The sequence below is a fragment of the Anser brachyrhynchus genome, assembly GCF_964034855.1.
Source record: "Anser brachyrhynchus genome assembly, chromosome: 1".
Classification (NCBI taxonomy): Eukaryota; Metazoa; Chordata; class Aves; order Anseriformes; family Anatidae; genus Anser; species Anser brachyrhynchus.
The window spans coordinates 171,590,743-171,614,084 of NC_137694.1; the positions used below are offsets into that span (position 1 = coordinate 171,590,743).

The following is a 23,342-nucleotide window of genomic DNA, read 5'->3' on the forward strand; positions in this document are numbered from 1 at the left end:
TTGTGAACCAAGGCAGGGCATGGACTGGGAGGGGTGCAGGAAAGAGTGGACCTCTGCAACCCAACAAGGGATGTCTTAGGGAAGAGGGAGCAGGGAGGAGTAAAGAGGGAGTAAGCAGAAAAGATTATAAAAGGGCTTGTTGCTTGTAAGATAGAGTTGGTCAGTATGCTTGTCTGGCTGAGCCCTGTGCCTGATCACTGCAGTCTGGCCAGTGTTGTCATTAAATCCTTTCTTATCTCTCTGTTTAATCTTACTGCTGTAAGGGCTCAGTTCTAGCTCCTGGTGAGACCTCTGTGTGTGAGCGAAATTTGATGCCAGCTGCTGGAGTCTCAGCAACAGCTCCTGGAGCAGGTGGGGGTCTTCAAACTCTAATCCCTGGGATGGGAGCAGTGTGTGTCCCCAAATCTGCTATTGGGGGATGGGGGTGAGTGAGGCGAGTGACAGTCTATGTGCTGGCAGAGCTCCATATGTGCTCCAAATTTCATAAATCTTTCCATTACCTCTCCTTTGTTTTTCCTACTTCTTTAAGACTCATGCTTGAAGTAAATCGTTTCTTCTGCAGGACGTTGGTAAAGAAGAATACTCATATAGCCCCTTCTCATGCTGCACCTTTGACACCTTAAGCTCTGCTGGATCTAGTATAATAGAAAGCAATTGTCAGGAAGTAACTTATGATCTTATGGTTTCTCTCCTTCTATGTTGTAGACTGAATTGGAGTGAGAACAGATACTATTTTTTTTTTCCTGTCCTGTAGGTAGAAGCTTCTACAGTTGTAATCTTAGCAAGAAATAAATCGCTGAGGTGAAATTTCCTGTTTGAAGACATAAGTTTTCTTTCATTTGTAAATAGGATTCTCCTCTTATTTATCTTGATTTATTCATTCAGCAGGGCTGACTCAGGTTTTGTAACTAAGCAGACAAAAGTGAATTTTTCTATCCTAAATATAAGATGTTATGTCTATCCTGCTGCTGCAACAGGAACAGAACATGATAGAGTATACTCAGATTGGGGGAAAGGAATGAGAACTGTGTCTGGAAGAATGGATTTTTATTTATTTATTTATTTATTTTCCTGTGGGGATTTTGAGATCAGTTATTAGTGCTGTTGATAGAAGGTTGAACTACTTTCTCAGCAGCTCTCCTCATCCTAGTTGCTAGGTTGGTTTACTAGCTTCCTTAAGCAACTACTTTTCATGTCTTCATTACTGCATATTAAGTTGATTTTTTTTTTAATTAGTATTATTATTATGCTGATAGGAAAGGTGAATACATTGTTCATTGTCCTAAACATTGTAACTTGTCATGAACTGAAATACTGTTATCGTATTGTCCCTTAGTCTTTCATTTCTTAGAATTTGAGGTATGGGTATTTGTAAACTCAGAAGGTATTGCTTTGGTGACCCTGCAAACTCTTAAAATGATTACTAATGTTTCTCCTAATTTGGAACAAGTGTAGTTTGGGAATAGACAACATGCTCTAACACAATTCTAGGTCCCTGAAAAAGTCAGCTGTGACAGGCATAAATATGTCTCTTTTTTAACCTAGTAACTTCATAGTTAAAGTAGTCATTCATAAGTGGAGAACATTGGCCACTGAGTCCAAGATGAAGAACACTCATAAATGCTACACCATTTGTGGGTGCCAAAATCAGTAGCTTGTAGAGAAATTGGAACATGCTCTATGCTCACCTATGAAAGGTAAGATGAAGTTCAGATAGCAAATAACTCCATTTGTTTGTTGGAGCACCTGGCTGCATCTTGCAAGAGGGTCTCAGGTTTGGCAGTTGATTCCCCTTCCCGGTCCTGGGCCAACAAGACCTGTGTTTGCTGTTTTCTTTTTTATTTTTTTCCATGTGAAATGAGCATAATGGGAAGCTAATCTAGTGAGTATCTATCATAAAATTCTTTTACATCTCAGAAGAAATGCTGAAAATCTATGTTTGCATGTAAGACATGATCAGAAGAGCTGACAGTGCTTTGATCATTTAGTATCATTAACAGCCATAAAAGTCTCCAGAAATTTAGGAAATAAGGATTGAATTTGCCTCTAAACAGAGCTTAGATTACACAGATACTTCTTTTCCTGGACACTCTTCTAGTAATTTGACTTTATTGAAATGATGAGCAAAGAAAAGAGAAAAGGAAAGTAAATGCAAACACCCACCATTTCCACTGGTTTTGTGGAGTCTTAGAGACGTTATCTAAGCAGACTGAATCGCCCTCCAACAGTTTTTTGTTTGTTTCTTTATATTATTATTATTTTTTAAGGCAGTAATATGGTTATTCTGGGTGGACTGTGTTATTCTCAGAGATCTACAATTAATTCCGGTGAGACAGTACACAATTTAAGCAGGGTAAATGTCACATTATTTTAATTAAAATTTGGTTTAACATCAAAATCATACTTCAGACTCCTGTTAAGCTTGAAGTCAGATAGATTCAATGTCCAGATTTTTTTTTTTTCTTATCCAGATAATCTCTCTTGTGTGTATGCATGCACAAATGCTTGTTTACTGCTTTTAATGTCACATGAAGTCTACTGCCACTCCTGTCAGGCTGGCTCATTGAAAATATACTTTCAGTCTTCAGCCACAAGCTGGCTCTAAAAAGAATTAGGCAAGGGAATGTATGCAGTGTGGGCAAGCATCAAATCCAGTGCACTACAACAATTATAAGCACAAATGAATTAGCTAGTTATATAAGACATGTTGCCCCTTCAAATACACTGAGTTCAATCTATAGTTACTGCAAATAAGCACAACTACAGTTAAATAAGATTTGACCAGGTCTAGGTTCTTGTGTTGTTTCTTAGATTCTGATTTTGTTCCTTGATGTTATTAGGTCAGGGTCTTTTTTCTGTCATGTTGTTCTTTCCTCTGCTACATCCATCAGTCACGCATTAGAGGCTTTTAAGTGTTATGTGAAATGAATTTCTTCCATTCAGTCACAGTCTATATTACATCTGCCACAGACAGCTGACCTTCACTTTACATTCCCTTCTACACGTCTTCAAACTGCCTCGATCTAGTTTATGAGTTAGGCCAAATGCCAGTAGAATATTTTGTTACAAGGTCAGCTTTTCTCATTTTCTTGCTAGTTTATCTGACTGGATAGTTTTGGGGGTCTACAATCCTCTCTGAATAACAGTACCTTCCATAGTTTATGTAAAGTTTATTTGTAAAATATGCTATGCTTCAACCATTTGTTTTGTACTAAATTATATGTCCTTGATTTCAGGTTGCTTTTCCGATTTACCTATTTTATGTAAAATTTTCCTTTTCTTATTTTTAATGCCTTTAATCTTCTGTTTTCTTCCCTGGGACATGAAAAAATGTTATAATAGTACAGATCATCCAAGTTTTTGGTGGCAATGCTATCATAAATAGAATGACTGCTTTAAGATTGTGCTTAAGATACCATTTCAGTTTGATGAGGAATTGCTACCAGTGACACTTTGGATTTTTTTTTCTTTTTTCCTTTTTTTTTTTCCTCTCTCTCTCATTTTTAATCAGCTGTACTTCTGCTTTAGCCATTTACTCTGAATATATTTTCCTAAGTTTTATATGCACAAATGATGAAATAAATATTTTAAAGTTAAATCAAGATATGCTACATGAACGCTGCCTCCTTTTTCACAAGACAAGTTGTATTGACAACTCATGCCATGTCCATTTTGCATGAACTCTTGAATGCTTTGAAAGCTTTACTTATACAAAAGCCAAGTGACAGAAATGAAGCTATAATTTCACCCCTAGTTCCCTTTTGAACTAGATCAAAATTACTCCTCTTAGTCAATATAAGATCCTGTTCAGTGTAAAAGTGAAATATTGAATGTAGGAAGAAAAAGCATTTCTTACTCAGGAAATTGTATATTAGTCTTTGAAGTCTCTTGGAAAAGTTAAAAATAAAAAAAATCAAAACCCCCCAAAGTCACCAAAGTTCTAAACCTGTCATTGCAGCTATTTCCTTCACAGCTCATTTAATGCTATAAGGAACTTGCCTAGAGAGTAACATGAAAGTAGAGAATAATCCCAAAATAGGAATCAAGATCCCTGACTACAAACGAAACCACTCTTGCCAAACAAGAGAGTATATACAATCTTTGTGGATATATATATATATACATATAGAAAGGTGTTTTTTTTTTCTTTTTTTATTTGTCACTAAAATTAATTCTGCTACAGTGGAACTAGCCCTTACTTGATGGAACACCATCTTAACTAAACTATTTCTTCATGTCACTGACTCCTTGGTAGCTTCTCAAACTTACTAAGATAGCAGTCCAAACTGATAATTATGCTGACTTTTCACATATTTAAAATCTGATCAAAATAAAACTAGAGACTTTTGTTTGTTTGTTTCAGTAATGTACTAAAAGAAAATTAAAAGAGAAGAAACGTATAATAAGTACATGTAATTAATATGAAAGTAATTACAGTTTTTTTCCAAAATTAATTAAATTAAATAAATCAGTCTTTAAGCAGCTATATTAAGTGGTCTTTATAAAAGAGGTCTTTATGAAAATTATGGTTTGTCCAAACAAGCCTATGAGGAAATTAGAAAGGTAAGAAAGGCATCTATTAGTAATAGCATAACCATAGTTGAGCATGCTTCAGGCTAGGGGGTAAACTACATCCTTCTGTTCCTTTTTCTGTTACTCTAAGCTACTAGTGGAAAATCTTCCTAAGAAAATAATCAAAATAATTACAAAGTAAACGGAAAACTGAAAGTTAAATTTTAAAACAATGGTTACTTCATGCTTCTGTAAATCACTAATATTGAGAAAAGTAATTTTCCTTAAGACTGTATTTCTATATTTTGTATATTTGATTTGTATGTTAGTCCTGAATGGTTTGACTTTGAATATAATCTTTAGCAAAGAAATAAAAAAATAAAAAAAATGGCAGGAGTTTTATCAAAATAAAATGTCTTGCTCTTGAAATCACTGTCCTGGGGTTCAGCATTTTTGTTGATGGATACATCTGTCTTGCTATGTTATGGTTAAGTAGCACTTTCCTGCATAGTGAACTTTTAAGTGGATTTTGTTTTGGAAAGCAATTTAATGTTTGCTGATAACGTTGATTGGTACTTTGTCAGTGTTGGCTTTTAAGCTTCTGTTCTGGTCTGCTTAATTTTTTGAAATAACTTATTTAAGTGATGCTTTACCACCAACAGTTCAGCTGGCTTTCTGCTGATAGCTGGACTTTCTCACTTCTGTGCTATTTTGCACTTGCTGAGTCTCTTTACCGTTAGAATTAAGAAAGTGTAGGTGTAGAATTAAAAAAGTGTGTTCCAACTATTCCTCTCCTCCCCAACTCTGCTGTTCATTTTCCAGATATGTCCTAACAAGTAGACTCAGCATCTGCAACAGCAGACCTATCTTTCTAGATGAAGGTGCATTTGTGAAGGAGTTTGTTGGCCTGGTCTGTTATCTTGACTTTCCTAACACATATTTGTCCTTTACAGTAAAGTTGTCCACTCGCAATCTAGTTTCACTTCCAGTTTAAATATGTCTCGTACAACAGAATTTAATAGTATATCCTTGAAAATGGTCATATTCTAATTACTTTTTATATATCTTGTAATAAATAATTTAAATAATCTCACTGGATTCAAAAACAAAACTATGAATTGGAGAAGGTTCAACAGTCTAGAGAATTCAAAAGTATAACAACATGGCAGCCAAGAGGTACTATTTTGTTTGAAATGAAACAAATATAACATCTGCTTCACCTGAACTGTCACAAATCCACAGGGCCAGATGGGATCCACCCAAGGGTGCTGAAGCAATTGGCGGATGTGATTGCTGGGCCACTTTCCATCACCTATCAGTAGTCATGGTCATCTGGAGAGGTCCCAGATGACTGGAGACTTGCTAATGTGATGCCCATCTACAAGAAGGGTTGTAAGGAGGACCTGGGGAACTACAGGCCTGTCAGCCTGACCAGGAAAGGTGATGGAACAGGTCAGCTTGAATGCAACCACACAGCATATGCGGGACAACCAAGGGATCAGGCTCAGTCAGCATAGGTTTAGGAAAGGCCAGTCCTACGTGACCAATTCAACTTCTATGAGCAGGTGACCCACCTGGTGGATGAGAGAAAGGCTGTTGATGGAGCCTACCTAAACCTCGGCAAGGCCTTTGACATGGTCTCCCACAGTATTCTCCTGGAGAGGCTAGCAGCCCATGGCTTGGAAAGGTGCACTCTTTGCTGGGTTAAAAACTGGTTGGATGGCCAGGCCCGGAGAGTGGTGGTGAACGGAGTGAAATCCAGCTGGTGACCAGTCACCACTAGTGTTCCCCAGGGGTCAGTTTTGGGGCTCATCCTCTTTAATATCCTGATTAATGATTTGGATGGGGGAATTGATTGCACTCTAAGTTTACAGATGACACCAAGTTGGGGGGAAGCGTTGATCTGTTGGAGGGTAGGAAGGCCATGCAGAGGGACCTGGACAGGATGAGCCAATGGGATGAGGTTCAACATGGCTAAGTGCCGGGCCACAACAACCCCATGCAATGCTACAGGCTTGGGGCAGAGTGGCTGGAAAGCTGTGCAGAGGAAAAGGATCTGGGGATGCTGATTGATGCTCACCTGAACATGAATTGGCAGCGTGCCCAGGTGGCCAAGAAGGCCAACAGCATCCTGGCTTGTATCAGGAATAGTGTAGCCAGCAGGACCAGGGAAGTTATCATTCCCTTTTATTCTGCTCTGGTGAGTCCGCACCTTGAGCATTGTGTTCAGTTTTGGGCCCCTCACTACAAGAAGGCCCTGGAACATGCCCAGAGAAGGGCTATGAAGCTTGTGAAGGGTCTGGAACACAAGTCCTCTGAGTGATGGCTGTTGTGGTTTAACCCGGCTGGCAACTAAACACCACACAGCCGTTCGCTCACCCTCCCCCCTCCCTCTCTGGGATGGGGGAGAGAAACGGGAAAGTGAAGCCTGTGAGTTGAGATAAAGACAGTTTATTAAGACAGGAAAATAATAATAACAATAATAATAATAGTGATAATGATAATAGTATTAATAATAATAATGTGTAAGAAACAAGTGATGCACAATGCAATTGCTCACCACCCGCTGACCGATGCCCAGCCTATCCCCGAGCAGCCGGCCGCCCACCCCGGCCAGCCACCCCTATATATTGTTTAGCATGATGTCAGATGGTATGGAATACCCCTTTGGCCAGTTTGGGTCAGCTGTCCTGGGTCTGTCCCCTCCCAGCTCCTGCTGCACCCCCAGCCTGCTCGCTGGCAGGACAGAGCAAGAAGCCGAAAAGTCCTTGGCCTGGTGTAAACACTGCTCTGCAACAATTAAAACATCAGCATGTTATCAGCACTCTTCTCATCCTAATCCAAAACATAGCACCCTACCAGCTACTAGGAGGAAAATTAACTCTGTCCTAACTGGAACCAGGACAATGGCATAGGGAACTGGGGTTGTTTAGTATGGAGAAGAGGAGGCTCGGGGGAGACCTTATTTATCTCTACAGCTACCTGAAAAGAAGTTGTGGGGAGCTGAGGGTTGGCCTCTTCTCACAGATAACCAGCAATAGGACTAGAGGGAATGGCCTCAAGCTGCACCAGGGGAGATTTAGGTTGGAAATTCTGAGATATTTCTTCTCAGAAAGAGCGGTCAGGCATTGGAACAGGTTGCCCAGGGAAGTGGTGGAGTCACCATCACTGGTGGTGTTTAAGGAAAGGTTGGACGTGGTGTTTAGTGATATGGTTTAGTGGGTGATATTGGTGTAGGTTGATGGCTGGCCCAGATGATCCTGACGGTCTTTTCCAACCTTAATGATTCCATTAAGAATTCCAATTCTAAGATTCTATGATTTATACTTTGAATACTTGGTGAAGTTTGGATGTCACAGAATCACAGAATGGCTGAGGTTGGAAGGGACCTCTGAAGATCAAGTCCAAGCCCCTGCTGAGTAGGATCACCTAGAGCACATTGCGCCGGATGGCATCCAGGCAGTTTTGATTATTTCCAGAGAAGGGGACTGCACAACCTCTCTGGGCAACCTGTGCTAGTGCTCTGTCACCCTCACTGTAAAGAAGTGCCCTCTCATATTCATCCAGAAAATCTTGTGCTTCAGTTTGTGCCTGTTGCGTCTCATCCTGTTGCTGGGCTCAGCGGAAAAGAGACTGGCTTCATCGTCTTGGCACCCTCCCCTCATATACATTAGTGAGGTCACCCCTCAGTCTTCTCTTTTCCAGGCTAAACAGGCCTGGTTCTCTCAGCCTGTCTTCATATGACAGGTACTCCAGTCCTCTAATCATCTTTGTAGCCCTCGTCTGGACTTGCTCCAGTAGTTCTATGTCTCTCTTGTACTGGGGAGCCCAGAACTGGATACAATACTCTAGGTGTGGCCTCACCAGGGCTGAGTAGAGGGAGAGGATCATCTTCCTTGACCTGCTGGCAATAGTCTTCCGAATATCAGTAATGAACTTTTAATATATGAAATAAGCTTATTTTAAATTGTGTACAACATGATTTGTTGAAATTTTTGAAATTTTATAGATATAACTGGATTTTATAGGTGTAATTTGAAGTTATATAAATATAATTCCCCAAAACAGACATGGAGAAGGCTGAGGTACTCAACAACTTAGTTACCTCAGTCTTCACTGACAGTCAGGCTTCCCACATCTCTCAAATCCTTGAACCTTTAGGTAGGGGCTTGGGGAGCAAAGTCCCTCTCACTATTAGTGAAGAGCAGTTTCAAGACCACGTGGTGAAACTAAACTGTTACAAGCCTATGAGGTCCAATGACATGCATCCCAGGGTCCTGAGGGAACTGGCTGATGGAGTTGCCAAGCTCCTCTCCATCATATTTGAAAAGTCACAGCAGTCAGGCAAAGTCTCCAGTGACTGGAAAAAGGGAAACACCACTCCCATTTTTTAAAAAGGGTAGAGAGGTAGACCTGCAGAGCTACAGACTGGTGAGCCTCACCTCTGTGCCTGGCAAAAGAATGGAAAAGATCCTTCTGTAAGCAATGTCAAGGCACAAGCAAGACAAAGAGGTGATCTGAGACAGCCAGCATGGCATCACCAAGGGTAAATCATGCCTGACCAATCTGGTGACTTTCTACAATGGAGTGACTGCATTAGTTGACAAGGGAAGACTGAGCAATGTCATCTACCTGGAATTCTCTAAGGTCTTTGACACAGTCCCATGCGACATCCTGATCTCTACACTGGAGAGAGACGGATTTGAAGGACAGAGCATTCAGTGGATAAGGAATTGGCTCAATGGCTGCACCCAGACAGTTTTGGTCAATGGTTCTACATCCAAGTGGAGGCCTGGGATGAGTGGTGTACCTCAGGGGTCTGTCTTGGGACTGGTGCTTTTCAATATCTTCATCAATGACATAGATGATGGGACTGAGTGCACCCTCAGCAAGTTTGCAGATGAAACCAAGCTGAGTTGTGCAGTTGATATGTGCAGAAAGAAAAGGTACCATTCAAAGGGACCTAGACAAGCTTGAGAAGTTGGCCCCTGTAAACCTAATGAGATTCAACAAGTCTAAGTGCAAGGTGCTGCACCTAGATTGGGCCAATCCTGGGCATGAGTATAGACTGGGTGAAGAACCTATTGAGAGCAGCCCTGTGTAGAAGAACTTTGGGGTTCTGGTGGATGAAAGGCTCAACATGAGCCAGCAGTTCATGCTTACAGCCCAGAAGGCCAACTGCATCCCAGGCTGCATACACAGAGGAATGGCCAGCAGGTCAAGAGAGGTGGTTGTCCCCCTCTATTCTGCCCTTGTAAGGCCCCACTTAGAGTACTGCATCCAGGTCTGGAGATCCCCTAGCACAAGAAAGATGTGGAACAGCTAGAGCAGGTCTACAGGAAGTCCATGAATATAATCAGAGCACTGGAGCACCTGTCCTATGAAAAAAGGTTGAGAGAGCTGGGGGTGTTCAGCCTGGTGTAGAGAAGGCTCTGGGGAAACCTCACTGTGGCCTTTCAGTACTTAAAGGGGACATAAAAAAGATGGAGAGCAACTCTTTTCTCAATCAGATAATGACAGGATGATAGGGAATGGTTTCAAACTAAAAGAAGGGAGATTTAGATTAGATGTTAAGAGGAAATTCTTCACTCAGAGGGTGGTGAGGCACTGGAACAGGTTTCCAGAGAGGTCATGGATGCCCAATCCCTGGAGGTGTTCAAGAACAGGCTGGATGAGGCCCTGGGCAGCCTGATCTAGTGGGTGGCATCCCTGCCCTTGGTGTGTGTGTGTGTGGATTCAGATGATCTTTAAGTTCCTTTCCAATCCAAGCCATTCTATGAAACATGGAATGGACATCTTTTGTGAAACATACCCCAGCAAACATCTTGGAAATTTTACAAGAAATGTCTATTTCTCTGAGCAGGAGAATAATTTGTCAGCTAATGACAAAACCAAATGTTGTGTACATAGGAGAACATACCCACAGAGAAAATAGTTAAAAGTTCTTTGGCAATAAAATGTGTTTATAAGAGGCTGTTACGATAGAAGGTACACTCAACATTTCAGAAAAAGCAATCACTAATGAGCAGACAGGACTGCTACAAATACCAACTTTTCAACAACTGACCCTTTCAAATGAAATGGCTTGAAATTGTAGTCATTAGAATGACTAACATTTCATGATTATGTACCATGAAAAAATGTCAAAGAATATTGATCGTAGTTTTGAACTTGCCAAAACACAAACACAGGGGCTTAGTCTTTCAGCCATATGATTTGCTTGAAAATGAGTGTCCAATTCTGTTCTCTTTACTTCAAAACGAGTGTACTTGATCTCTGAACAGTCCAACGATGGTAAGAGAAGATAAGACTGGAAATAGATATTTTTTTCTTTGTCATAAAAGTATATCATAACCTGTCTCTGATTAGCTGTGGTTGAGCAGCTTGGAATGAATAATTTCAGTTAAGCAGGAGAGGTTAAGACAGCAATTTCTGAGGGAACTGCCGTGGAAGAGTGATAAATCTGTTTTACTCTGTTAAAATGTCCTGCTGAAATTACAGTGTCAACAGCGAACCATTTTTCAAGATCTGAAAGAGATGTCCAGTGTTTATGTTGGTCAAGACTCATCCCTCTCATAAAAGATTTGTCTCCTTAGGCTCTCAGTACAATTAGAGAGAGAAATACATGCCAAAAGCATTGGTGATTCAACCCATTATCTGTGTTCCTAACAGGTTACATTCCTAAAAGCACTTGTGGACTCAGTAGATGAAATTTGTTGATGTGAAGTCAGATCCAGTCCATAGTGATTTTCAGCTGTTGAGCTCTTTGCTATTCGTGACAAATATGAAATTACACAAGCTTCTTCACAGACAGTTTGCTTTTTATTCTCTCTTGCTCTTTTCAAAAAGCTTATCCATTTCATTTAATTTCCTCTCTGTGTTTCAGAATAGTTTTAGGATTATTTCCAATGCTAATCCCTTGAGAAAATTATGATTTTTTTTTCATGAATTTATTTTAAAAGAGTTATTTCCTCACAGATTTGAGCCTTGTGTGTTTTATTCAATAATAAAACCTTATATTACCAGCAATAAGAACACTATGTAGTATACAGCTGTATACTATAAATTGTAATAAAGCTTTGGTTAAACAACAGCACACACGTATGTTTGTATCACATCCATACAAACTGTATTCTGTTGAAGATGTCATAGAATCATTTCTGTAAGAAAAAAAATGTAATTTACATCAATTTAGTTCTATGCAACATTCATAGAGTTCTGCTGGATCACTGAAACAAGATATAATGTTAACACATATTTGGGAAGATGTGTGGTTTTTGTTGTGTGGTGTTTTTGTTTTTTTTTTTTTTCTCTCCTTTTGGGAAGAAGCTCCATATCTTTCTTAACAATAGGCTATTTGGAGAAAGTAGACCAAACTTGATAGGAAAAAAAAAAGTGAAATTGATAATTATATATTTTTAAAAATACACTTTTTGAAACTGGGCATAAAAATACATGTAAAATGTTTGTTTTGTTATAGACAATATTATTCAAAAGTATGCTGCACCTTAAAACATACGTAAAAAGATATTTTCAAACTATCGCCTATGAGGCTGTTCTGATTTGTTCTGAAATATTGTAAACTGCAGGTAAAGATTCAAACGCAGTATACAGACTGCAGTTCACTACAATAAGACTTTTTTTTTTTCTTTTTTAATATGTATTTTCAGTCTGTATCGTGGAGAATCATCATATCTCCTGGAATGCCTTAATTTTAGTTTTACTCTTTCTGCTGAGCCAAAGTGGTAAATTCTATCACATAACAGATTATTGGCTTTCATTTAATTAATTAATTTATTTTTTTAATTTTTTTTTCCCCAGAGGACACTTGCCAAAAATTGATACTAATACAGGTCAAACAAGATAAAACAACGTAACGGTACCCTTTAAAGAAAAGTAGTCTTTCTTTTGTTTTGCTGATGACATTACATAGTAACACGGTACTGAAAGGTAAGAAAATCTGCAGAGATTATGAGTATTATTCATATTCACATTTCTCATAAAATCACGTCTTCTCTTTAAGCACAAATGTTTGTGCAAATATGCTGTATTTCAATGCCTGGGGAAAAAAAGAAAAAAAAAAAGTATCTGTCAAATAAATTTCCTAACATGGATTAAATCAAATGTCAGAATAAAGTTTGTACTTGTTCTTTTTATGGACATATCTTTATGAATATCTTTAATACTCAGAGGAGGTAAATAAATACTTAAAAGAAAATTCTACCTATTTTGCTCAGCCAGCAATCTGCAACTCAGAAAGTGCTCCTCAGTGTGAACAAAATGTATTTGAAAGTAAAACTTTACATTATAATTGGGATATCTGAATTTCTTGTGGCAGCCATCTTGCTGACATGCCCTGGACCCAATTCTACTAAACAAACAAACAAAAACAAAACAAAACAAAACCCACCAGTTTTTAATATTGCATTGCTATATTAGTAGACTTTAGTTTTGAATTTTCTTCTCTACATAGCTAACTGGGGAGATTACTATGGTTTTATGTGCACAGAACATAGGGACATATTTAAACTGTAACAGCCAAATGATATATATGAATAATTCCTCCTAAAACAAGAAAGCCAGATGAAAGAGGTCAACTTGTGTTTTCTATGCTTGCCATAGAAATAAAGGTGCTCTGAACTGTCTTTTCATATGCTATTGTTGGGGGATTGCAGTTTCCATACCTTCCACTTTTTCTTCAGGATATTTCACTAGTTATCCTCTTTTTCTCCAGTTTTGCCACGTACCTTCCCCTCCCCCCATCCCCCAATGCAAAAACTTCCACTTAAATGCTAATATCTTGAATAAGGTCAGTAGAAGATTATTTGTATTTATTATCTGAATGCCTTGGCATATTCAGCCTTATAGGACCAAATTTGATATTCCTCAGTCTTTAACTCAATGAATGTAGAAATATGTAGAGAAATATACCATTATTTTCTGTTGGAGCATTTTCAGTTCATTTATTCAAAATTTCTGCCTTTAGTTGAAAATTACTTAGTTCATTTGCAGTAGGCATATTGATGTAATAATTTTGATAATTATACAGTAGTAGGTAATGATGCAAAATTGCATTCAACTACTGATTTTTTTTTCAGTATTATATGTATCCACATGGACCGTCAGTAGCATGATGTGTTTTTTGCTGTTGTTGTTTGTTTGTGTTATACTTAAAAAAAAAAAAAAAAGCAAAAAAGCTGTAAGTATTTATGCTGTTCCAAATACAAGAATCCAAACCTGCAAACAAAGTGTGCTGCAAACAAAGTGTGTGGAAAAATTTATACTTTCTCCTGGAGGCTTAGAACATGACACTGTGGTCATCATAACTTCAGCTATCCAAAAGGCAGTCACATTCGAGTTAATCACCCTAGGCTTCCTTTGTAATAAAGGAAGAAAATTAAGTACTTCCTGGACACTGTTTCTCTGATCTCCTTTAGACTTTTACCTTAGAATGAAATAAATTATGGGTTCTAATTAGTTTATATTTATTAAAAATGGCATCAAGATAGATAGGTCAAACTATCTGTAGCATATATATTTACATTTGGTCAGAAGAAGCCTACTCAAGATTTCCAAAATAGCTTAGGCACTTGAAGCTTAGGACACTGCATTACCAAGAAAGGACAGATTCATATTACGTATTCAATCTCACTTCTGCCATTTTATGCCTTTTTAAATAATATTAAAGATTTTGACAGTTTTAATTAGTGTGTAGATAATTCCTGTTCTTTAAAATAAGCAGGGTATAAATAATTAATGAGTTATAAATAATTCAGGTAGATGATACACGGGGAGCCTCCTAGAGACCATACTCTATCAAGTTAGGAACATTAACATCAGGCATTCCAGCCACCTTTCTAATAAGTGTATTAAATATGCAGCCAGATCCAAAAGATAAAAGTAGAGATCTGACCTCCATTCAGCAGCATTAATAATTAATCTGTCTGTCTACCTACCAATCATCTGTCTATTCAACTGAATCCTTCACCTTGTTCTGTAAATTTTGTACAAAGAGAGGACTTGACTGAGCGAATTAAAGAAGACTGTAACCAGAACCATACATCTTGAAAAAAACTTCCTTGACTGCACTTGATCTTTTTAGGAGTCATAAATTAATTTTGCTTTGTTCTTGTGCTGATTTCCACTATTAACTTTAGGCCATCAGAGCTGAAATTCTACTCTGCTACCCTAATCGTTTTTTTTGCTCTAGCACCATACAAATGCTTTGTTTTCCTTCAGTTGTCTCAATGTTAGAAATAGCATCCAGAAAGAATAGCAGATTCCATGTAAGGGGCTGCACAGACATTCACAGTTTTTTTTGATTTTTTTTTTAATCTGATTTATTGGTATCTTTGAATAGTGTAATACTCATGTGAGGAATCAAAGCAATTGAAAAGGATGACTGTTTGTTATTCAGATGGTAATGGGAGTACCTGTTGCAAAGGCCCTTTCAACAGTATCCTCACCAGGTTCAGGTGAGACTTTCCAAACTGTTCTAATTAATTCAGTTAACACAGATGGCTGACGAATCTATGTGACCACTTCAGCAAATGCACGATCCTTCTGCATGTATTATCTTAAACTACATACAAAACATATCTTGATTGTCTTCATTATAAACAAAAGACTCTTTTGTGATCAAACTTGCAACAGCAGGATCAATTTATACTATTTTATATTATTTGTATATCTTTTGGTCAATACTACATCATGAATTGGTAGAGGAATCTCTGAAATGGCCAGAGCCAGCACAATTAAGTGCACAAATAGCACCTACAAACAGGCCTATGCACAGCCTGTAGGAATGTCTGGGACTGTCCAAACTTCCCACTTTCTCTACCATTTAATCAAATATCTTGCTTGTGAGTGGCTAGGAGTTAAATCAATCATCTTTTCTCAAGTCAATATACTGTCTCAAATCAGCATATTGTTTGATCTACATGGAGACTAGCTGGACACTTCCCAGACAACACAGAGAACTGATGGCTAAGAGCACTGGGGGTGTGCATATGAACAGTCTTCATACCCAGCTGAACAAGTTATAACTATACAGCAAATTTGAATTTTGTCCTTATATCACAATTATGGCTTAAATTCCATGTGTGTAGAAGTACACAGGTTACATGGACAGATGAATATGTAAAACACAGAAGAGCTAAAAATAATGCTCAGGGGTACTTCTTGGAAAGGGAAAAGTGCTCTTTAAGTGCTCTGCAACTCTCACTCTGGATTCTGTACTAGGCAAAATAGCTGGAAATCATAAAGCTGGAAATTGCTATCCAACCACATGCATTTATACTAGTCCAATTTAGGAATTTATATAGAATTTGCATGCTAAAACATGAAGGGTAACTTTGTGGCTTTTTAAAATGTCTTACTACTCATATATAATCTTAGAGAGTGTCTGAACTAAGGCCTTATTCAGACTTCAGCATTAGCACTTCTACTCCCATTATTATGACCAATTTTTTCTAAATGTGAATATATATAAAATTAAAAAAAAAAAAAACAGCAACAACAATAAAAGCTTTAAATCATTTTTTTAATTATACTGTCTTCCATTTGTTTTATGTGAAATTAAATGCCGCTGGGAAAAATCCATTCCTATTGTTCCTACACAGTTTTTCATAATTGTTTCTATTACAGAACTAATTAAATATTATTTTGAAGTTCTCTCTTTTAAGTGTAATTACGATTTAATGAAATTTTTACATATTTCTCACTAATATTGATTAACATTTAAGTGTTTTTTCTATTTCTCTCTCTTCTACTTATTACAGTAACTATACTTTCCACTTATGTAATGGTATTAACATGGGAATCTTGAGAGAGGCAAAAAAAGTACATTTTTACAGATTGGATAATCATAAGGTTGTTAGAACCTAGATTTCAAGGAACAGGTATCAGGTTTTTACCTTGACATTTTAATGTTTTTGTACTATTAGCATCACTTGTCTTGCAACACATGAATTTATATTTGTCCAGCTCACTCTTTTAAGACTGGTGTTCCTATTGTCTTCTGAGTAAATATATGTATAAAACATTGATTCACTTTATGCTCACTTTACAGTCCCTTTGTGCAAGTACAAGCAGAAAAGTCTAGATAAGATTTCTAAAGTTTCTTCTAAGAAAATAAAAGGAGTGTTCTCAAATCTGTCTGTCTCTCCTGAAATCACGTCACCTCCATATCTGCATAAAGTGATTGACTTTTGCCAGTGTAGAGACACATTAGTTCCTCTTTTTTTTAGATGTTTAATTATTCATCATTATTAGCATATGGACATACTATACAACACGCACAAATACTATTCTTAATGGAGGAAGGGTTTGTAATTTGGTTAAAGACTGACTGACAGTTTACACATGAAAAATCTGTGATATGAATTAGCAAACTTAAAATTATGTATGGCTGATTAGGTGTTTCTTTATTAATGCTGAACATGTGCATGAAAATTTTCATCCACATTCTGACTGTCATTAGAATTTGGGTTTATATATTTACAGGTTCCATAATCCAGCAATTCCAGGATCAAAAAGGTTCCACAATCTACACAATACTAATGTGTTACTGGAGTTGATTCCCCCATCCACTTTGCAGATATCTTTATTTGAAAAGGAAAATCTTGAGTGTTTAAGTAACAAGCCACAATTATCTGTTAAATAATGGCTTTCTGAATTTTTGTATGAAAGGCTGGAAGGAATGTTGGTCTTGAAAAATAGTGCAATGGTAAAAAGAGGCAGAACTTCTTAATGATTAGGTACTTGGTGTCATATAATGTAAAATCTTAGAGTGGGCTGTATAGTTCCTCACTAGAAACAAAGCTTTTATTTCTGAATTGGCTGAATGTGTGAGAGAGAAAAATCTCCATCTTTTAAACCTGTGATATGGAATTATATTATATTTTTAAGTCTCAGATTGTCAGGTATTTAAAATTTAATAATCAGAAACGTAAATGAGCAACTGTATACTAATTCCTGGACAGCAATATTGAACAGTCAGTAAAATATGTTCTGAAGTTATCAGATTACTTTCTGTCTGCTTATGAAAGAAGTATTTTTTAATTCCCACTCTGTACTGAAATGAGTTGAAAACATTAAATCACAATTAAGGGTAGCTCTACCTGGATTTTTTTTTTTTTCTAGGCCAAGTTTCAAGACCAAAAACAAACTACTGAAATCCTTTATTTGAAAGTCTTATGTACAGTGATAGGTAATCATTCAATCATAGAATGGACATAGTTGGAAGAGACCCACAAGGATCATCAATTCTAACTCCTGGCTCCACACAGGACAACCCAAAAGTCAAACCATATGTCTGAGAGCATTGTCCGGATAAGCATATATAAAAATGCAGAAACCATTTTAAACTGTAAATACTACATTTTAAATACTTGTAGTTTAAATACTTATAGTTAAATACTTGTGGTTTTAATAGTACAAGCTTCTTTTCTTAATGTTTTGAAGTAGACTATCCTATAAAGGAATCCTCTTTTCTATAAATGCATAACAGTACTGGTATCAGCAGAGTTACAAGTCATGAAGATCTGGAATACTGCAGCAGCCAGATAGTTGTTTTTTTGTTGTTTGTTTGTTTGACAAATATATTAAATGTGCATACAGAGTTTGTCAAAAATCTGTAGGGCTCTTTTCACAGTAGTTCTAATGAGGACTGAGGACATGGTACATTACCTTGGCAGAAGTAAAGTGTATCACCTGGCTGTACAAGTTGTTCACACACATTAGCAAACCTGCAGTTTACCAGATGCCACTGAAACACTTCCATAGCTGAGCAAGTCTGCAAGACCTCCCACTCAAGATACCCGCTGTCACTTTCCCTGTAAGATGAATTTGTCATAACAAGACACGCTTATTGAGTTTCCCAAAGTGCCGCAGAGGAAGAAAAAAATAAAATAAAATTACTGATTAATATTTTTATTAATTATACAATATTTAAATATACACTATTATAAAATAATTATTAAATTATAAAATATATAATATTATAAAATATATTTTATACAGTTATTTTTGGGGTAACTTTGAATACAAAATAATTTTTCTACCGTGACTGAATTCACCTGGGGAGGAGCCAATACATGTGCTAAATTTTTACTTTCTCTACACATAAAGCCTTTTTTTTCACCAGAGTCATTTAAATATTAGAAGAGAAGAAAAGGTTGGGGTATACAAATGGCTGTTTTCACTCCTAGCGTTATGGAAAAAACAAGAAGTTAGATATCTGAACAGTATTCTGTTAAAGTGAGGAAGTTCTTTGTTCCTCTGAACACAGAGAACATTTTAATTCTTATTAAGTTGGAGAATTAACTTCTTTTTTCAAGAAGTTAAAAATGTCAAAATTTCTTATTTGGACCTGAAAAGAACTTTTGCTCCCTCTAAGATCAGTGCAGCATTTTAAGTTTTACTTTAGGTTTATATGTAATATACATGCAACAGTAATAAAATGACTAGCTTATTTCAAATATTTTTATTCTTGAGTGACAAGTTTATTTTTAATTTTCTCATATTCCTCCCACCACTTACTCACTTTTTCTTGGACAGCAATTCTCAGATTCATCAGTACTTAGCTCCCATTTCACAACCTGTCAAATAGCTACTCAGGCAGAAAAGAACATATGTAGTCTCTGTAGACTGAAAATTAGTGTACTCGTAGTTATGTCTCCTCTTGGGAATTATCAATTCACTAGCTGCTGAAAAGGCTGCCAGAACAAACAGGAGTCGTCTGTGATAACCAGGGGAAAAAAAAAAAAAAAAAAAAAAAGTAATATAATGCCAGAAATCTCTACTCCAGATGACCTCTATAAAGTTTTAAAGTTTCCCTGTTTCCATACCCCACTGATACACAATCACTTATCTTTTGAATTCAGTTATCAAGCAAATACTCAAGTACTCAAGCCACATAATTCAAAGCCACAGGACTGGATTTCTCACCAAACTTCAGAAATTAACAATGTAGCCCTCTACATGTGAGGTAGTTATCCTAAGCTTCCATTATACTGAAGGGAGTTAATAACTTGGAGATTTAATTCATCCCACCTCTGTCAGAAATCTTTTTTAGGATGAATCCACAATTACTCAGATAAATCCTATCCAATGTGACTTTGCCATAGAGCAATCAGACTATTAAGGATTTAGGAATAAATGTAAATATTCCTAATGCGTGCTTTTTTTTTTTTTTTGCTTTTTTTTTTTTCTACAAACCTCCTTCGATGAAACACAGAAAATTAGAACTTCAAATGCCTTTTCTGACAGAATGTGTTAATATCAGAAAAATGCATGGATCAAACTCTATGGGTTAAATAGGATTCTCCATGCAGTGTGGAATCCAGTGACTTATTAAACATTTTTAATTTATGATTGAGTTACTCCTAATAATAAATATAAAAAATATATTAAGAATTTATTCCCTGGATTTTTTTAAGTACAGAATCAATAGGGATAAGTAGGGAGATTCAGTTCTATTTAGCCTTCCTTATGAGCACCTTCACTAGATGATCTGACCTCTTAATGAAGGATTTTGTGATTCTGATTAGTTGATGCCTATAGCTCTTAAAAGATTCATGTGGGCAATTCATAGAACTGTGGGATTTCTTCTACTGATATTTTAAATGGTTATTCTGATGCTTCAAGGAAATACCTATTAGTATATAAATACAACACTGATATTTCCCTGGTACTCACCACTAAATCTAAGATTCCGTTTTAGTAAACAAAATGATATTATATGCCAACTCCATTTAACGAAGGAAAACATTAAATTGGTGTTCAGCTAGACAACAACTGAATTTGTCTAGGATTAAGAAACAATAAAATTCTATTATTTTACAACACGTGCACTTTATCCAACACTTGTTTTTTAACGGTAGTTTTTTTAATGGACTCTGCTAGAGGAGCGGATGCAGCACAAGCTGCAGGCGATGCTGGAGGAACAGGAACGCGTCATCGAGCACAAGCAGAAGGTAGAGGTGGGGGCACCGTGGTGGTGGCGGTGCTGGGGGCCGCGGTGGCGGCACTGACCCCGCTTCATGTGCCACAGGAGCAGGAGGCGCTGCTGAAGGAATGCTTCCAGAGTGAGGCTGAGACGCTGCGGGAGCAGACAAGAAGCTGCGGGAGAAGAAGGAGGAGATGAAGAAGCCGTCGTGGCACCAAAGGGCACCGGATGGGCACGGCTTTGTCACCGATCCCTTTCTGCTGGGCCTGTTGTCTGTCGCGTTGGTCGTGTTCTTTGGTGCCCTGATGCTGATACAGCACGTGTAGTGACCTCAGTGCAATCCCAATAAATTCCTCCATTCTGCCTCCAGTTTTGGGTTTCCCGGAAAATGAGGGAATGTGGGAAAGGGCCGAGGAGCTGCCGCCCTCCCTGATGAGTCAGCCGGGGCCAGGACGAGGGGGGGCTGCTGACCTTTATTTGCTGGTGCTGCTGCTTTTGGTTTCATTTCCGTCCGTGCTCGAAGCAGCAATGCAGGAGCCGCTGTGCCTGGTGCAGAACGGGGCCGACGGGGTGCTGAGCCCCAACCCCGCGGCGCTGGAGGTGCTGCGCGGCATTGGGCAGCCCGTGGTGGTGGTGGTCATCGCGGGGCCCTACCGCACCAACAAGTCCTTCCTCATGAACCGGCTGGCACAGCAGTGCACTGGTGAGATAATGCGAGATTTAACGGGGTTAACGGGGGATTAACAGGGTTAACGAGGGGTTAATGGAGGATTAACAGGGCCGGAGGGTCCTGCTCGCCCTCACGCCCCCTCCTGGCCCCACAGGATTCGCCCTGGGTCACACGGTGCAGGCACAGACCAAGGGGATCTGGATGTGGTGCCTGCCACACCCACGCTGGCCCGACACCACCCTGGTGCTGCTGGACACTGAGGGGCTGGGGGACCCCAACAAGGCGGGTGCGGGGCTGGGGGGTTCGCGGGACCCCCGGATCCGGCCCTGACGACCCCCCCCGGGCACAGGGCGACAGCCACAACGACGCCTGGATCTTCATGCTGGCGCTGCTGCTCTCCAGCACCCTGGTGTACAACAGCCTCGGCACCATCGACCATCAGGTGCTGCAGCACCTCGGGTACTGGGGGGGTCGGGGCGGGCACAATGGTGTCGGCGCTGTCACGGTGGCATCGTGGTGATGGTGCCACCACTCCCCTCAGGGTGGTGATGGCGCTGACGGAGCGCGTGCAGGTGCGGGTGGCGGATAGCAGGGACGCGGCGGCAGCCGACTTCGTGCGCTTCTTCCCCGGCTTCGTCTGGGCCGTGCGGGATTTCGTGCTGGAACTGTCGCAGGATGGGCAGCGCATCACCGCGGACGAGTACCTGGAGCAAGCACTGCGCCTGCAGCCCGGTACGGCGGCTGCACCGCGGTGTTGCGGCTGGGTGACGCCATAGGGCCGCATCCTGATGGCCTCCTCGCACCGCAGGGAGCAGCCGCATGGTGCAGGAGCAGAATGAGCTGCGGTGCTGCCTGCGCGACTTCTTCCCCGAGCGCAAGTGCTTCGTACTGCCACTGCCGGCCGAGATTGTGGCAATGACACGGCTGGAGGAGCTCGATGAGGGGCAGCTGCGCCCCGGCTTCCTGCGGCAGGCTGACGCCTTCTGCCAGCACATCTGGGACAAGGCCCCGGTGAAGGCGCTGCTGGGGCAGCAGGCGGTGACGGGCAGCAGTGAGTTGCGGCGGTGTGGGGACGAGCGGCCCCGTTTGGGTGCTGTAGGGGGGGGTGACATCGCCATTGCCTCCTGGCAGTGCTGGCAAGCCTGGCAGAGAAGTACGTGGCAGCCATCGCCAGCAGCGGGGTGCTGTGCCTGGAGAGCACGGTGACAGCGCTGGCGATGTCTGAGAACATGGCGGCGGTGGCGGCGGCAGTGGCTGAGTACAAGCAGCGCATGGAGCGGGAGCTGAAGCTGCCCACGGCCTCACAGGAAGTGCTGGGGGACGTGCACCGGTGCTGCGAACGCCGCGCCCTCACCCTCTTCATGGCGCGCGTCTTTGCTGACAAGGAGCAACGCTACCAGGGCCAGCTGATGGTGGGTCCCAGCATGGCGCGGTGCGGCAAAGCACGCGGTGTCCTCCTGCCTGCTGAGTCATGCATCTCCCCTGGCAGCACGAGCTGGAGGTGGCCAAGGAGGAGTTCTGCCAGCGCAATGAGGCGGCCTCGGTGGAGCGGTGCCGCGCGGTGCTATGGCAGCTGTGGCAGGACGTGGAGCAGCGCCTGGACCGCGGGGAGTACGCCCTGCCAGGGGGCTCGCGCCGCTTCCAGGAGCGCCTGCAGGAGCTGATGGAGGAGTACCACCGGCGGCCCAGCAAGGGGGTGAAGGTGAGCGTGGTGCCAGTGCCATCCAGCGAGGCGGTGGCGGCAGCAGCGACGGCAGCAACAAAGGAGGCTGCGGAGGCGGCCCAGACACGGCAGGAGGAGCAGCAACACACCTTCAAGGAGCACAAGCGGCAGCTGGAGGAGGGGCTGAGGCAGGAGCAGCGGGCGATGCTGGAGGAACAGGAGCGCGTCATCGAGCACAAGCTGCAGGCAGGCGTGGGGGTGCTGTGGTGGTGGCGGCTCTGGGGGCTGTTCCAGTGATGCTGAGCCTCCTCCGTGTGCCACAGGAGCAGCGGGTGCTGCTGCAAGAAGGCTTTAAGCAAGAGGCTGAGAAGCTGCGGAAGCAGATCGAGAAGCTGCAGGAGGAGAAGGAGGAGATGAAGAAGCCGTCGTGGCGCCAAAAGGTGCTGGACGGGCTCTGGAATGTCGCTGAGATTTGCCTGACGAGTCTTGTATGTTACGGAGTGCCGCGGCTCCTGCAGCGGGTACGGCGCATATAATCTTAGCACAAC

General features: G+C 40.5%; 1 protein-coding gene across 1 annotated transcript; it reads left to right on the plus strand.

The window, feature by feature from the left end:
• The first annotated feature begins 89 nt into the window (after nt 1-89).
• On the plus strand, nt 90-23,342 carry LOC308180094 (guanylate-binding protein 2-like). The gene is made up of 10 exons (XM_080561251.1): nt 90-351; nt 20,419-20,489; nt 20,567-21,164; nt 21,286-21,413; nt 21,481-21,590; nt 21,673-21,863; nt 21,940-22,182; nt 22,263-22,543; nt 22,621-23,046; nt 23,124-23,342. The coding sequence occupies exons 3-10, from the start codon at nt 20,858-20,860 to the stop codon at nt 23,328-23,330; spliced, it is 1,893 nt and encodes a 630-aa protein (XP_080417377.1). The 5' UTR covers nt 90-351; nt 20,419-20,489; nt 20,567-20,857; the 3' UTR covers nt 23,331-23,342.

Coding starts and splice junctions, on each gene's coding strand:
- LOC308180094 (XM_080561251.1), top strand. CDS start 20,858: ATGTGGGAAAGGGCCGAGGAGCTGCCGCCCTCCCTGATGAGTCAGCCG. Junction 21,414..21,480: donor GGCTGGGGGACCCCAACAAG/GCGGGTGCGGGG, acceptor CCCCGGGCACAG/GGCGACAGCCACAACGACGC. Junction 21,864..21,939: donor AGCACTGCGCCTGCAGCCCG/GTACGGCGGCTG, acceptor CTCGCACCGCAG/GGAGCAGCCGCATGGTGCAG.